Raw genomic sequence first — 14,833 nt, forward strand, 5'->3', positions numbered from 1 at the left:
ACAGTTTCTGGAGTCAATTTCAAAATGATGTTTCTAACTCTATAAACGTCCATTTGAGACTCTAAAAATATTTCTGTTTTCCTCTTTGAGTTTTCTAAATATGGCCGAAGGAATCACTCAATTTGGATATCTATGGCCTGAGTTATCAAGGTTTTGACGTCAAGGAGTCAATCTGGATTTCCTGTGTAATACTTCACTGTTTTCAGTAAAACGTCTATATCATATGATCTTGGAAAATTTTCATATTTTAACCTAGAAAACTACTTGAAATTATCTTTCTAATGCCACAAATTTCATGTAAAATGGAGTTGGGATGAATTTTATAAAAATTGTCAAACTTGCTGCCCCAACTAACCTTGATAATTACATCCTTCGCTTCTAATAAAGAATTTTGTCTCGAGATTTCCTTTAGTTGTTAAGGAGTTAAGGGTAATCGACTTTAGTTTTTAACTTCGCATTTCTCCTCCGCCTTACGAGAGTTTGAACTTTCTAGGAGCTTTATGTATATTATATCTTATTGAACTATAAAGAAATGAAAATATCGTTGATAATTGCTAACTCTAATCACTTTAAATCAATGGATATAAACAAAATAACCAAATTAAAATTAAAATTTAAGTTTAGTGAGCAGCTCAAATAAAATACTTTGACTAAAATGAAATATCGTTAAATTTTTAATCCGAAAGTTTTGGAAACGTCGATTTAACCAAAAGATGGAAGTGATTAGATCATATATCCAACGGCTGCCTCCCACGCATTTTATTATGGTCAAAACTGTTGTGTTCATCTTTGAGTGAGTATTTGGTATATAATAATTATGACTTGGTCCAAGTCAATTCAGCTTTTGCTGGAAAAATGAAGCTTTCTGTTTTCCCCTCATCCACGGGCATTCACCTCTGGTTCTTCTAAAATTGCCCAGAATTGGATAAAGTTGAGGTAATTGATTTCTCTGTTCCGGTTATATATATATATATACACCCCCCCCCCCCCCCCCCCCCCACTCTTTTTTTATTTTTTATTTTTTTATTTTTTTTATTGTGTGTGTTGTTAATGGGGTGCGGGGTGCGCAGGGCGGGTAAATTTCTCCTGTAACTTGGAATTGAAAGGTGAACCAGCTATGACTAGGGTTTATGAATTTTCTTTTATCTTTTTTCATAAGAATTTCTTGAATTTTTTTGAATCGATTGCTTGCTGAGTGGTATATGTGCTTATTGTTCTTCGAAGAAACTAGTAATCCACAACAAAGTGAAATGAATTTATATAATTGAGATGAAAGGTTGAAGAAGTAAAAATTTGGAGGGCGAAGAGGGAATTGTTTTATTTCTTTTTTGACAAGATGAAGACGGAATTTTATTAGTTCTAGAAATAGTATATTTTCGTGCATATCCACTTTGAGTCTGCTAATGAGCAATGTTAATTGCATATTCGGTATGTGTGCTTTATTTGGTCTCTTCATTCCAATAGTACACGCAAATTAGAAATTAAGCAAAATTTTAAAGCTGAAATTTCCTGGAGAATTAACTCATCTTAGTGAAGGATGTTGGGAACATAGTAGAAAAAACAACCAACAAAGGAGTTCAATAGTTGAGGAACCCAGTGATCTTGGTTGATGATATTGAGGTGGAGAAATGATAACCTATTATTTAATTTCAACTTTTCAATTCTGGATTTCTGTTTTATGAGCAAAAGTTGTTCTTTTTTTTTTTTTTTTTCCCTTTCAACAGTCCTGCTTCAATTACTGTGTGTATATGTAATAAATTTCACTAGCCGGCAGCCCAATTTCTTGTCTTCTCTGTGCGTGTGTCTAAAGATTAATTGGCTGCTTCTTTCTTCTCCCTTGTTTGTGCCGAAATTTCCCTTCCCACATAACCAATTTTTTTAAATTCTACATAATATTGTTTGGCTCTGCTAGAATCTTTTTGTGTTTTGTTTTGAATGACTATTATAAAATGCTTTGCCTTGGAAATAGATAGAGCTATTGAAAATGGGAATTGGCTTACCACCTTTTGCTGTTAGTGTTTATTTGCATTGGTGATTACACAAGAAGCTCTGCCTTTACATGGTGTCTACTATAACTCTTATTCACTTGATCTCATTATAGAAGACATCTCTGAGAAAAATCCAATTTTTATGCACAATGGCTTGTAGAACCTGTATGAATGTATCAGCATGTTGATAACTTTTAAGTTTTTATGTCCTCCATATACATAATAGGGTAGCATATGATCTCAATTTTGTCCAGAGACGTAATATGTTTTAGTGTCTAGCATTATTGGATTACTTTGAGTTACAACATTGTCACTTGTTGGTCTCTTAATTAATTTGCAGTGCATCTCTCCAAAGCTTAACTGTTAACCATTTTTACTTCACCATGAAAGAGAATTTTATATTTAAATAACCTACTAGTTATACGCTCTATCCTATCAGTACTTCTATGAGTTGACATTTTTTCTTTCCTTACTATTTCATTTGACTTGCATTTTTCTAGTCGAGCCTTACACAGAGGCTAAACATTCATAAATGTACAAATTCATAAAATGAGAAAATTATCTGCCAATGAGTGTTTACTACTGTTTTGGAATTTTGTACTTCCGATTAGGAATGATAACGAGGTGGGCCAGAGCTAGCGAAGCTCCCCCTATCCCGGTCCCCGCTTAAGGCAGGGACAAGGTGGGTTCCCCAGTCCCTGTTTAGAGCCCCATTTATTTTATCTATAAAATATGATTTTAAGTCATAACTCATAATATTGATGGCAAGAAATTATATCTTTGCACAAGAAAGTAAGGCCGGACAAAACTTTCGAACCGACCGAACCGAACAGAGTGGCTATTCTTAAATTAAATACCCGAACGGGCATCTAAATCCAGAATTGACATGTTTGGTTTGGTTCTCGATTTTAGATTAAGACCCAAAAAAATCGAGTGAGAATCAAGTCTCCCTAGGTTTTTTAATTAATTTATTTTAAATAAGCAAAATTATTTTATTTTTCTAAATAAATTTGCTAACTAGTTAATTTAGGTCAAACAAAAAAATATGATTTTCCTATTTCTAATTTTCAGTTCAAAGCCAATTTAATCAAATTGACCTAAGTTTTATCTAAATCTGTGACTCTACCGTGGTGTCGTTTTTACCGTTTTGGAGAAATCGAATTAAAGTTCGATAATGCCTCTCTTTATTATTTTGAGCTTGATATCCCATTTCTGTGATTTTAACAATCAAATCTATGAAAAACACAGCCAAGAGAGACGCAAAAGATACATAAAATTGGACTACGATATTTTATAAGAGTTAGATTGAACGTATCATTAGTTGACTCAATGTAACTTTGTAAATATTAAAAAATTTAATTATAATATGGAACCTGGGAACCGAACCATATTCAGCCTTACAAGAAAGAAACTTACAATAAAAAATCACTGCAAGTAGGGGAAAAAAAGCACAATCTAAGAACTTAGGTATTGAAGAGAATGAAATTCAGCAATTAGGCATTACACATAAGCTTAAATGAGCTCAGAAAACAATTAAATTAAGTGAAAGTTACACAATAACAGGTGTTTAAATATTACTTTTAAAAAATCATGTGCAAAGTTTAATTAATTAAAAATCAGGTGGTATTTATATAACTAATCAACCTAACCCAACCATTTTCAAAACCCCTTCTATCTCTCCTATCCCGTCTCCTTGTCTCCGTTGTTGGTTCGATGACCACGCCAGACGTGTGTGTATGGTCCTGCATTTCTCTCTACCTTCATTCTCTATACAGCATCGACAAATATGAGTGCAGCTCGCTTCGCCGCGACAAGTGTCGATTTGAGCGCCATTTGCCTTGCCGTTGTGAAATCTAAGCACCGCGGCCGTGGTATCATCATTACAGCATTAGGCCGATCACCTTCTCTGGGATCCCACCACCTATGTTGGGGCAGTGTTTGGCTCTCTGTGGTAGTGCTTGGATCTGAGCGTTGCTACGACGAATTGTGCACAGGCTTAGATCGACGCTCGCTGCAGCAATGAAGACGGCCTCGAATGGCCTTTTGTTGACCAGTTTCTATGGTTGTGGCTCTGCCGGTGCGCACTTGTTGACTAGTTATTGTGAGGTGGTGAGGGTGGCGGTGATTATCTGTTGTTGGTGTGTTTGGTGGTGGCGGTGTGGTGGTTTTGGGCGGCTGTGGAGGTGTTAGTGTTGGCAAGGGTGATGTGGTGGTGTTGGTGAGGTTGTGAGTTGGGCATTGTTGGTGTGTGTGGTGGTGGCAGTCGTGTGGCTATGGTTGTCTTTATTTTTGTTGGCATTTGATTTGATCTATTGGTGGCGATTTTGTTGGTGTTGGTGGTGGCGCTGTTGTGCTGGCAACGACAGTAATGGTGGTATGTGACTAACCATTTAGTTATTTATGACCAACAATTTAATTGTGACAAAAAATTTTGATAATTTGTGACCAATTAAATTGATCTTGAAATAATCTGTGACCTCTAAATTTTTTATTTATGACCTCGAAATAATTTGTGACTAATTAATTTGATAATATGTGATCAATAAATAAATTTTGACTTATAATTGTGTATCTATGATCATTAATTCTATAATTGTGATTTTATTATATTCAATTAATAAATATTTTTAATTAATTAAATATATACTTGAATTTTGAATTTTCAAACTATTTACCAGATTTTAGAATTGGTGTCAGTAATGCACCTGTGTTATGATTTTTTTTTCCTTAAAACAATCCCATATAAACACAGCGGATGCACAAGACATATTAGCGAGACAAATGGTTTGAAATTTCAGAGAAGAAATAGACAGATGTAGTTCATCTCTTTATAAATAAATATGAGAGACGGCACTAAAGAGTGAAGAGTGTGATGGGCCTGGTTGGTGGCTGCAAGAGAAAAGGCCGAGAGAGAGGAGAGTGGTGTTCATCTGAGCCCATTGTGTTTGTGAGAGTCTAAGAGAGAGATTATAGATTAGGTGCAATGTGAGAATTTGCATAGGTTTTGATTATTTTGAAAATTGACTCGCTCAATGCGCCTCTTGGGGACTTACTGATTTAGTCCTCTTCGTTTATGTGTTAGGTAATTTTTTATATAAAAGTTAAACTGGGCAGCCCTGTCCCCAAACTAGGGAAAATTTGTTTGCCCCATCCTTGCCTGCTAACCCAGCTAAATGGCGAATCCCAGCTCCATTTGGGCGGGGTCCGCAGGATCGGGTTTTCCCAGCCCCATTCTTTTCCCTACTTCCGATGTTGGTTTAGTGATAAATAATTTTTCCCCTTTTCCAATAATTTTTCTTGTTTTCATGTAATTGCTTAATAATTGAATATTTGCTACCATTTTGAATTCTTGCGATGTCCGGTGGTTTGTTAGCTTTAGATCAATTCTCATCTCCTGCTTCTCTCAGGATTCTGTAGATTCAAATGACCAATAATATTTTGGATTAATTCATATAGACACAAGAATTTAGGCTTTGCTGTTTTCATTTTGACTATGATTATGAAGCGTGGAGATCATTGTGTTGGCAGATGAATTGACTATATTCTTTTTTAGTGTACCTCTGGGTGTACTAAAAGGAAGACATTCTAAGATGATTTTTATTCAAAAGTTGCAGTAGAAACAGGATTCTGACATTGGATTTCATGAAACAGAGTTCAATTTGAAAGATTGCTATCAGTCTGTAGTGCCTCGTGACTGTTGGGCAAACTGCGGAAACTGAATACTAATCTGAAGTCAGACATCGCAGTCTTATCAAGAGGGATGGTGCATTCCCCCCTTTATTTTCGAGAAGATGTCTAGTGACATGCAGCGGAGACAAAACCAACCCACTGGCATTCAGTTGTTACAATCTAGTCAAGAAGAAAACTCTCTTTGTGCAATGCCAGACAGAGAATCAGGTGATTTTTTGCTGAAGCAGAATCTTGAGAATGGTAACCCTGCATCTCAATCATCTGTAACATCCACGCAAGAATCAAATGATTTGCAGCAGCGACAAAATACTGAAGTCAAATGCGGTGTATCAGAATTATGCGAAGCGGACAAAGCTGTATCTACTAAAAGGGTGAGCACTTCTGATATTATGGTTGAAACAAAAAGTTCAGATCCAGAGAACCAATATGATCAAGACCAATACATTTATTTTACAAGATCAGATAAAGCTATGGAGAAATTGCAGCCAAAGCAGAGCCCTGACACTGGAGTTCATAATTTACAATCAGATCAAGATAGTATTCCTTATGGAATACCTATAATCCCCAAAACACTTGATGATTTGCAGCCGAGACATAACCCTGATGCTGTTTTGCAAAAGCCAGAATTGGGGGAAGAAAGAATTGTAAATGTCAAGAAAGAGAAGGCTCCAGATGCTGTGCTGCCAGTACCAAGTTTCATATACGACATACCTGCATCACAATATCTTCAGCAGAAATCCACTTATTCTACTATTCCCGAGAAAGCTCTTGAGAAATTGCCGCCAAGGCGGAACCGTGACATTGTAGCCTGTGGTTCACAGTCTGATCAAGGAAGCACTCCCTCCAGTGTCTCTGAGGAATTGTCTGTTATACCAAAACAAGAATCTTATAATCCGCAGTCTAAACTATGCTTGGGTGCTGGATGCCATGATTCAATGAGCGGTGAAGAAAAATCTGTTTCTAACAAAAGAGAAATGGTCTCAGATAGTTTTCCACAAATACCGAGTTTGGAACTTGGGGGACCTGCATCACGTTCCGATCAACAGCATTTTTCATTTTCTGCAAAACCTGAGAAAGCAGAGAAATTGGCACCGAGAAGGAACCCTGACCCTGGAGTTCAAGGATTGCAATCTGATCCAGTAAGCACTCCCTCTGATGTACCAGGAAAATCATTAGATGATGGCTACAACTGGAGAAAATATGGACAGAAGCTTGTCAAAGGAAATGAATTTATTCGAAGCTACTACAAATGTACTTACCCTAATTGCATGGTGAAAAAGCAAGTGGAGAGATCATACGATAGTAATCTAAAAGATGTTAATTACCTTGGGAATCATGACCATCCTAAACCACAACACAGTCCCCATGTGGCCACTGGTCTTCTAGTTCGAAGACCAGAGTCACTGATCATGACTGCATCAGAAGGTAACTTTGATTACTTCCTAAATTTCAGCTTTGACTATTTTGAATTTTGACGTTTGGAACAAATCTTGACTGATTTAGTGACCTCTCAGGTGTTGCTGAGCCAATTTCACCTGGCGCTTCATCTCAACATATGGAACCAAGGGATACTTCACAGCCATTGCCTGTTGCAGAAACTAGTGATCGTGAGGCAGGTGCAGTTTCACGGTCAAGTGCTGAAATCTGTGATGAAAATGATAGCTGTCTAGACTCGAAAAAACAGTATGTTCAACCAGAAACTTTCCATGTTTCTTAATGAACTTTGCTATGGGCTTAACATTTTTGTTGCTGGACTAATGCCTTTGCAGGAAGAGAGAGATTTCTGGTGTTGATAATAATCTGAATAAACCCAATTCTGAAGCACGGCGTGTTGTTCAGACTATAAGTGAGGTTGATGTAGTGAATGATGGCTACCGCTGGCGAAAATATGGGCAGAAATTTGTTAAAGGCAATCAGAACCCAAGGTAATATAATTTTCTAAAATGCAGAATGACAATTTTTTGCTGCAAAGGTACACTATTAGCCATGTGGATTGCTTGTTACTGCCTGCCTTCTATAACATCATCAAAATCTTATTATGGGGGCAATAAGCTGACATTTGAGAGGCTACTTTCAAAAGACTTGCACCCAATTTTTGATGTGTAATTTATTACCAAATAGGGGTGGACATTATTTCCTAGATCCGGTGGAACTAGACTGGTTGCCTTAAGAACCAATAGTGAATTAGATTCTTTCTAATTTTTCTTTTTGCCGGTATATTGTACACATACGGACTCTAAAATTATCTCATGTCAAAATTTCACTTTTCATACGTTTCTTCTTTCTTTTACAGCAAAAGCTAATGCGTAGTCAATATTTAAATCTCAATAATTTTACAAATACTACAAAAATTCATAGCTTTAATTCAACCCTAATAGAAAAAACTGTATTTTTGGATTAATCTTTTGTAAGAGCTCAAATTTTTCATTGTTTTCAAAATAGTCGATCATCAGAATCAAGATCTCCTTGAAAATTATTTTAAAAAACTTGGTTATAAATACTACATGCATTTTTCAATATATATTGTTATATGAATTTTCTTAAGAAATAATTTTTGATCCAAATTTTACAGTTTATATTATGTTTAATATTTTTTTATGCCTCTATTAATTGATGTTGAGCTTTGGAGAGTATTTTTGTTTGAGTTTGAGTTTTACTAATTCTTAAAACGTCAAGATTTTGCTACATGCTTTGCATGAAATTAACAGCCTGCTTCAATTTTCTCTGAATAGATGGCAACATTAGATATGGTATCCTAACTTGCCTATATTTCAAATCCAAACCTGACAGATAGTTCTATGTAATTTAGAAAATGATTGTTTGGGACAATTTTATTCATTTTTACCCTAAAAAGTAGCCTAGAATTTGTGCATGTATCATGTACTATAAATTATAAGAAAAAGGAATGTATTTCCAAACAACTCAAAAATGAATTACGGTCATTCAATCCCGTATGGCAAATTATGATGGTGACCCACAAGCCTAGGCTTCTGAGGGAGATGGTTGGGTCTCCATCAATTGGTATTAGCGCAGAACCACATTACAGGTTTGAATCCCGGAAGGGGCGACCCAAGCGAAGTGTCGAGAACCAGCAGCCAAAGAAGGGCCGACTGGGTAAAGCGAAGATCGTTTTGGAGTGGGCCTCCGTGGACATCGGATTTGGGGCCGTAGAGTATTGTTAGGGTCTAATAGTTGTGGGATTCAATTATCCTCAAATTTGGGCTTTTGGGAGAGATGGTTGGGTCCTCCGTCAGAATCTTTCTATTCACGATCAACTCAGTTGCAGTTCATTTTCTACTGCTATATTGATTGCTCAATATGCACAACCATTCCACCCGGGTAGGAAATCATATGGATACATACACATTTTGATCTTATATGATGATAACTTATCCCAAATAAAAAAGGTGCAGGTCCAGATACTTTTGTAGAAATTATTTCAGTTATTTTGCTTCGTTATATTCTACTTCTATGTAAGCATCCTTGTTGCTCTAATCCCCACTCATTATGTTATGAAGGAGTTACTACAGGTGTACATATAATGGTTGCCCAGTTAAGAAACATGTGGAAAGAGCTGCCCATGATCCGAAGGTGGTTATTACAACATATGAAGGACAACATGAGCACTGTACGCCTCCATCAAAGACCATTTGCAAAAATACGGCTGGAACTGACACTAATATGGCTATAAATGGTGAACCCAGAGAAGACAAACCTGTTGGCTTAGACATGGTTGTTCATATTAATGCGAACTCGTAATATCTTCTGCAACACGAGGTTAGATTGGCTGCATCAAAATGATTCTGCGTCACATAGTATTTTCTTTTTTTAACATATTTTCTTATTCTCTAGTTGGGGCGGTTGAGATTATCCTGCCCTGTTCCGGGAGGAATGATTTATACTGATAACATTGGTTTAACTTCTTTGTTGGTCAGAGAGTCCAACTTTACGTTCATTGTAAAAATTATTTTAGTGAAAGAGTAATGGAACGTTGATGTTCACAATAGTTTGTCTGAATTTGTGTTTATTTTCTTGATTCTATAATTGGCTTTATGCTGTAATTTCATTTCCTCGAGGCTTTATGATTCAGTTATCCCATTGTTTGAATAAGAGGTAAAGAGCAAATTCCGAGGCTTATGATCTAAACCGAACTGAATCAAACTAAAATAAATTGGCTAGTCTAGTCTGGTTCTAGTTTGGTTCCGGTTGTTCCAGATAAAGAATGGCAAAGAAGAATTCACACTGTTGACTCCAAATCTATGTAGAATAATACTTAGTTTGATATTCTATTTTTGCATAAATTCTCCTGCAAAAACCTCTTTGCAGAACGGAAAGCAGATTGCATTTTTCAAAGATCTTGGTTACAAATTACACCAAAAGTTACAGAGCACATATTTGGTTCAAATATTGAGCCTTGTTCAGCATTTGGGGAAAATCAGGAAAATACAAATACGAATATGATTTTGGCTGAGACCTCAATACAGGAATATCACTTCCAAGCACAAGAAGCAATCAAATCTCTATTCAACCAACCAAGATATAGAGCTCCATCTCTTTCTTCAAGCCTATATTTATTGCAGTAGTTTTGAAGCAACATCCTGATTGTAGCGTTTACCAAAGAACTCAAGGGGTATGGACTAAAACCAGCCATTTTGAATCGCGACTTCCATTTCCCAAGAAGCTCGTGCCGTTCCCCCCTCTCCATTCCCTCACATGCTATAATGTTGACAACATCCCTTGCTAAACAATGTTGCTCAATGCTGATTCGCTCCTTGCGATCCCTGGGGAGAGTTGCATCAATTGATTCAAACATAGCTGTATAATAGTCTAGTGCTTCAAGGAACCTAGGAAAAAATGCTGCAGTATTCGTATTGGATTCTTGTTCAACTAAGGTCACCACTTTGGGATTTAGGCTTTTGACCAACCTCAATAAACCATCTCGATGATTTTCAGTGCTGACACTTTCATCAGGCATGTGATTTAACATGAATGCAAAATTCACTGCCAAGGCCTCACCAGGTCGAATTCCAAGATTTTCAAGCTGAATCTCACATCCGGACATGGCTGCAGAATGAAATTCGAAAGGTACTTTGAAAGTCTGAGCGAGCTTAGATAGCTTCTGTCCCACAATACACAGTCCTCCTCCACGTGCATACGCGGACGTAGAATCATCGATACCTGTAATCCTAATATGAGGTGGCCCTCCAGGTCGGGCTGCAAAAGCTTGGATTAGAGTTATCCATTGGCTCCCCTGTCGAATCTGAAAATCAATTATGTGCACTCTATTTTCATCCTTCATAGCTTCTGCGATGGCACCATTTGCAGACATGTATCCAAACTTGAAGTACGGGCAAACCTCATATAGTATGTGCATATAAGATAGCAGCTCAAAACTAGCAGGTTCTTTGCATCTTAGAGATTTATAGATGGTACTCCCCGAAGAAGCCATCCTGGCGACAAGCCCCTCCAACATGTAAGCTCCCAGACGTTGTATTGGTTCACCAGAAACTGACACTAGTTGACGCAACTCAGATATCAGCCATTGTGCCATCAACAAATCATTATTTGATATTGTTTTCGCACAGGCAATAAGTACCTTCTTCAAGTCCCCTATGTGAATGGCCTCCATCATTTGTCTCCAACTGTCTATATCTGGTGACGCTATAGTATTGCTCGATAAGGTATTATTGTAAGTTTCGAGAATGTCAAGATCAGGTCCCAACATTACAGTCTCGAGTTCTTTTAGTTTGTGCCTAAAATCATTCACATCTTCGGTTATGCAAGATCCACTTGTAGGGGAGCCATAGTTAGTGTCTGGCGAAATATGTGGCTTGGACATGGGACTATCGTCTGGCGAGAAATTAACAATAGACGGCGAGTTATAAAGAGTGCAATTAATGCTCATTGGGGATGACTCTAGTGTGCAATATTGGTCTTGAGAGATTTGAATAGAGAAGCTATTTCCCCCATTGCTGCTATTATTGTAGCTTAAATCTTCGCCAGAAAAATATGACCCCAACTTTTGTACGCGCAGATATTGCAATGCATTAGACATTCTTGATCTGGCTTGACGTCGTGATGCTTGCATTGAATTGAAAATGACACTCTTTCCTCTCTATGCTTTCTGATTGGCTTCCACCATATTTATATATCTATTCTTCCACGAAGGGGGCATACGATTTTATTTATTTATTTTTTTTTTTGGGAGAATCTGCAGCACCAAGAAAATAAGAAAACTTAACATGTTGAGAAAAAATTAAAATAAAATAAAATAAAAAATAAAAAATCTTGAACATGGAAAAACAGCAGAAGAACTAGTGAAGTTCCTCCCATATGGGAATTCAACAGCAAATATGAATATAAATACATGCTCCAGAAACTGCTAACTCATACAGTAATTAAGACTTCACATTATGCAGTAAATCCCTACAGAATTTCCTACATCTGCTATTCAGAACTACTACCAATTCTCTAAAAAATGAATTTTATATAAGCTAAACTCTATTCCAATAGATTCTTGTACCATAAGAAATCTACTGAACTTCTTAATCAAATACCAAGATAAAATAACTATTTCCCTAACAAAAACTTTGATCCTCAAATATACAAGAAAATTGATACAGTAGAACATGGATTTGAAAATAAATCCAGGATTAGCCCAAAAATAAATCTAATTCACAATTTATTTATTTGTTTATTTTTTGTAAAATTACTTGAATTAAATGAAAAGTTGTACCCGAATTCTAAACGAAACCCATAAATAACAAGGTCTCAAATTTCTCAATTATTGACCAAAGTACATAAATCCCCACCTTTTAAAGATCTAAGACCAACCCATTTCAGTTAAGCTCAAACCAGTTATGAACTTTAACTCAAGAGCTCCAATTAATCCTCAAACAGAAAAGAAATCCTGAATTGAAAGATGGAATTTATGTGAAACGTCATAAGAGAATATCATTTCAATAAGCCTTCAGACAAACAAACCTTAAGTTTGAAGAATCCTCAATCTATCAGACTAATATTTGATTTTATTGTATTGTAAAGCATTGAGCAAGAGGGAGAGAGGAATGAGAGAGCCGAAATTTATTATAGAAGGAACAAATAAATAAAGAGCCCTTTATATAGATAAACTTTGTAAAGGTAAAATGCAACGAAGCGTTTTGTTATATTTACATTCGGCCATGACAATATATATTGATCCAACTAAATAATTAAATACATTTAAAATATTTTAATTTTTAATATGGTATACATTGACCCAACTAAATACTGATAACAAAGACAATGAAGAAAATAATATAATAATTTGGAGGAAAGTTTGGTAAACACAAATGAAAAGAAAAATAATAAATACATATCGAAAGTAGAATTAAGTGTTAAAGATAAAGAGACTGTTAAAGTATTTAAAGTTTTATACACTTTAAATTGTAAAATATGCTATTTAAAAATAGAAAATCTTTTGAAAATGCTCTAATGCCACTAAAATTTTGTGGATATTTAAAATGATTTGGTCTAATTTAATAATGATAAAGAAAATAGAATAAGGCAAGCTAACTTCTTTGTTGTAACATGGAAAATGAGGAGAAGGTGCAAGCAAGTAGCTGGTCAAGAAATTGAAGTATTTTTTGGGGAATTTCAGTGGACTTTGGGTAATTTCGTGAAAAAAGGCTATAGAGAGACAACTTTTCATTTTTGTACTTGCCTAACCCCCTTCTCTTCTTTCCAAATACTTGTGAATTTTAGAGTACACGTGATAAGATGTTTTATAAACAAACATGAATCGAGGTAAATGAGTCATGAAGTGAGTAGTTCTTGTAGGTCCTATAATGTGTGAATAAAAAGTTATTCGATCAATTTTACAATTTTTTTTTTTTTTTTGTTGGATCAACATGTTTAAAAACACCTTCCAGAACATATGCTTAATGGCAAATCTCCTTCCTCCCCCCAGACATCTTTTTTTTTTTTTTTTTTGCAAGGACGGAATTATAATTATAGTTCAAAGTGAGTTAAGAATTTGGGGACAAACAAGCATTTTTTATTTAGATTAGCATTAGTTATTATTAAAACCCCTTAGAATATTGAAGTTTTTGGCTTTTGATTTTATAAGATAAGATTTCCAATAGGTTTCTTATTTCAATGCTTAAGGCGAGAAATTGACAAAAAATTGATATTGATGGCTGATGCTACAATAATTATTCTTTAATTCTTCATATATATATATATGTGTGTGTGTGTGTGTGTGTGTGTGTGTGTGTGTAAAAGATTGACACTTCTAGAAAATTACATATTTTAAGTAGTTTTGGGATAAAAATTAGATAGATGCTGTCAACAATGCATCTGGACAGTGTACAAGGGATTTTTCCTTGTACTTAAAGAGCCATGCTTGCTATATACTCTCGTGTACAATAAGTATGACAGCCCCTACGCTAATTGTGCAGCTCATATGAGGCTATAAGACTTGTATATGTACTATACAAGCGAAACTACCCTATTTTGAAAGCTAACCATGATTGTAAAATGTGTAGGATGCACATATGTAAGGAATTCCTTTTTCCCAAAGAAAATGACATTGGCATTGGAACCATTATACTAGCAGATGAGATGAGAGGGAATCTTTTAGTTTCTTTGTCTCCCAACTAAACTTTTTGGTCTGTCCTTTAAATAACACTTCTTACACTCTATTTGGCTTTTATACTTTAAGTTATCATGGCTTCAAATTGAGTTCTCAAGTTTTGCTTTTGTGCACAAGGTAACACGTATGCAATTAAAGTTCATAAACTATTGATCAAAAAAAAAAAAAAAAAAAAAAAAGTCGAAGAATTGGTATCGAAACCAATGCACAATGATGAAGAGTACATGCTCCACCTGTAAGTTAGATTAATTTTAGTGTTAAGATGTAGTCAAATAGACACAAGTGGAAATTTAACTATTTGTAACGCGTAAGGAAAATGATATGCATTGAAGGGAAGTCGGAGAACTTCGAAACCGATGTTCAATAACAAATTGATATGCTACGTCCTAATTTGCCACATTCATATGTCAGACTCTAAACCCAAGTTGGACATATTGACACGTCATGCTTGTTGTCTTGTACCTTAAAACTATGTTGAATCTTATCTATGTTTTTTTTTTTTTTTTTTTTTTTTTTTTTTTAT

At 35.5% G+C, this 14,833-nt stretch overlaps 2 protein-coding genes across 7 annotated transcripts; one reads left to right on the plus strand and one right to left on the minus strand.

Moving 5' to 3' along the window:
• Positions 1–753: 753 nt before the first annotated feature.
• LOC111412050 lies at positions 754–9,695 on the plus strand. 4 transcript variants are annotated; one of them, XM_023042790.1, is made up of 6 exons: positions 754–936; positions 5,640–7,103; positions 7,193–7,361; positions 7,448–7,603; positions 9,197–9,455; positions 9,531–9,695. In XM_023042790.1, the coding sequence occupies exons 2-5, from the start codon at positions 5,780–5,782 to the stop codon at positions 9,435–9,437; spliced, it is 1,890 nt and encodes a 629-aa protein (XP_022898558.1). In that variant the 5' UTR covers positions 754–936; positions 5,640–5,779; the 3' UTR covers positions 9,438–9,455; positions 9,531–9,695. The 4 variants fall into 4 exon arrangements, with proteins under 4 accessions (XP_022898558.1, XP_022898556.1, XP_022898559.1 ...); XM_023042788.1 differs by having other exon boundaries at positions 9,197–9,695; XM_023042791.1 differs by having other exon boundaries at positions 9,209–9,695.
• Positions 9,696–9,951: 256 nt separating this feature from the next.
• Positions 9,952–12,774, minus strand: LOC111412051 (scarecrow-like transcription factor PAT1). 3 transcript variants are annotated; one of them, XM_023042794.1, is made up of 3 exons: positions 12,663–12,774; positions 12,491–12,588; positions 9,952–11,889 (listed from the first exon to the last, which is right to left on the minus strand). In XM_023042794.1, the coding sequence occupies exon 3, from the start codon at positions 11,764–11,766 to the stop codon at positions 10,168–10,170; it is 1,599 nt and encodes a 532-aa protein (XP_022898562.1). In that variant the 5' UTR covers positions 11,767–11,889; positions 12,491–12,588; positions 12,663–12,774; the 3' UTR covers positions 9,952–10,167. The 3 variants fall into 3 exon arrangements, with proteins under 3 accessions (XP_022898562.1, XP_022898561.1, XP_022898560.1); XM_023042793.1 differs by lacking the exon at positions 12,491–12,588; XM_023042792.1 differs by having other exon boundaries at positions 12,491–12,774.
• Positions 12,775–14,833: the final 2,059 nt, after the last annotated feature.

Source organism: Olea europaea, chromosome 16 (assembly GCF_002742605.1).
Source record: "Olea europaea var. sylvestris chromosome 16, O_europaea_v1, whole genome shotgun sequence".
In the NCBI taxonomy this organism is placed as follows: domain Eukaryota; kingdom Viridiplantae; phylum Streptophyta; class Magnoliopsida; order Lamiales; family Oleaceae; genus Olea; species Olea europaea.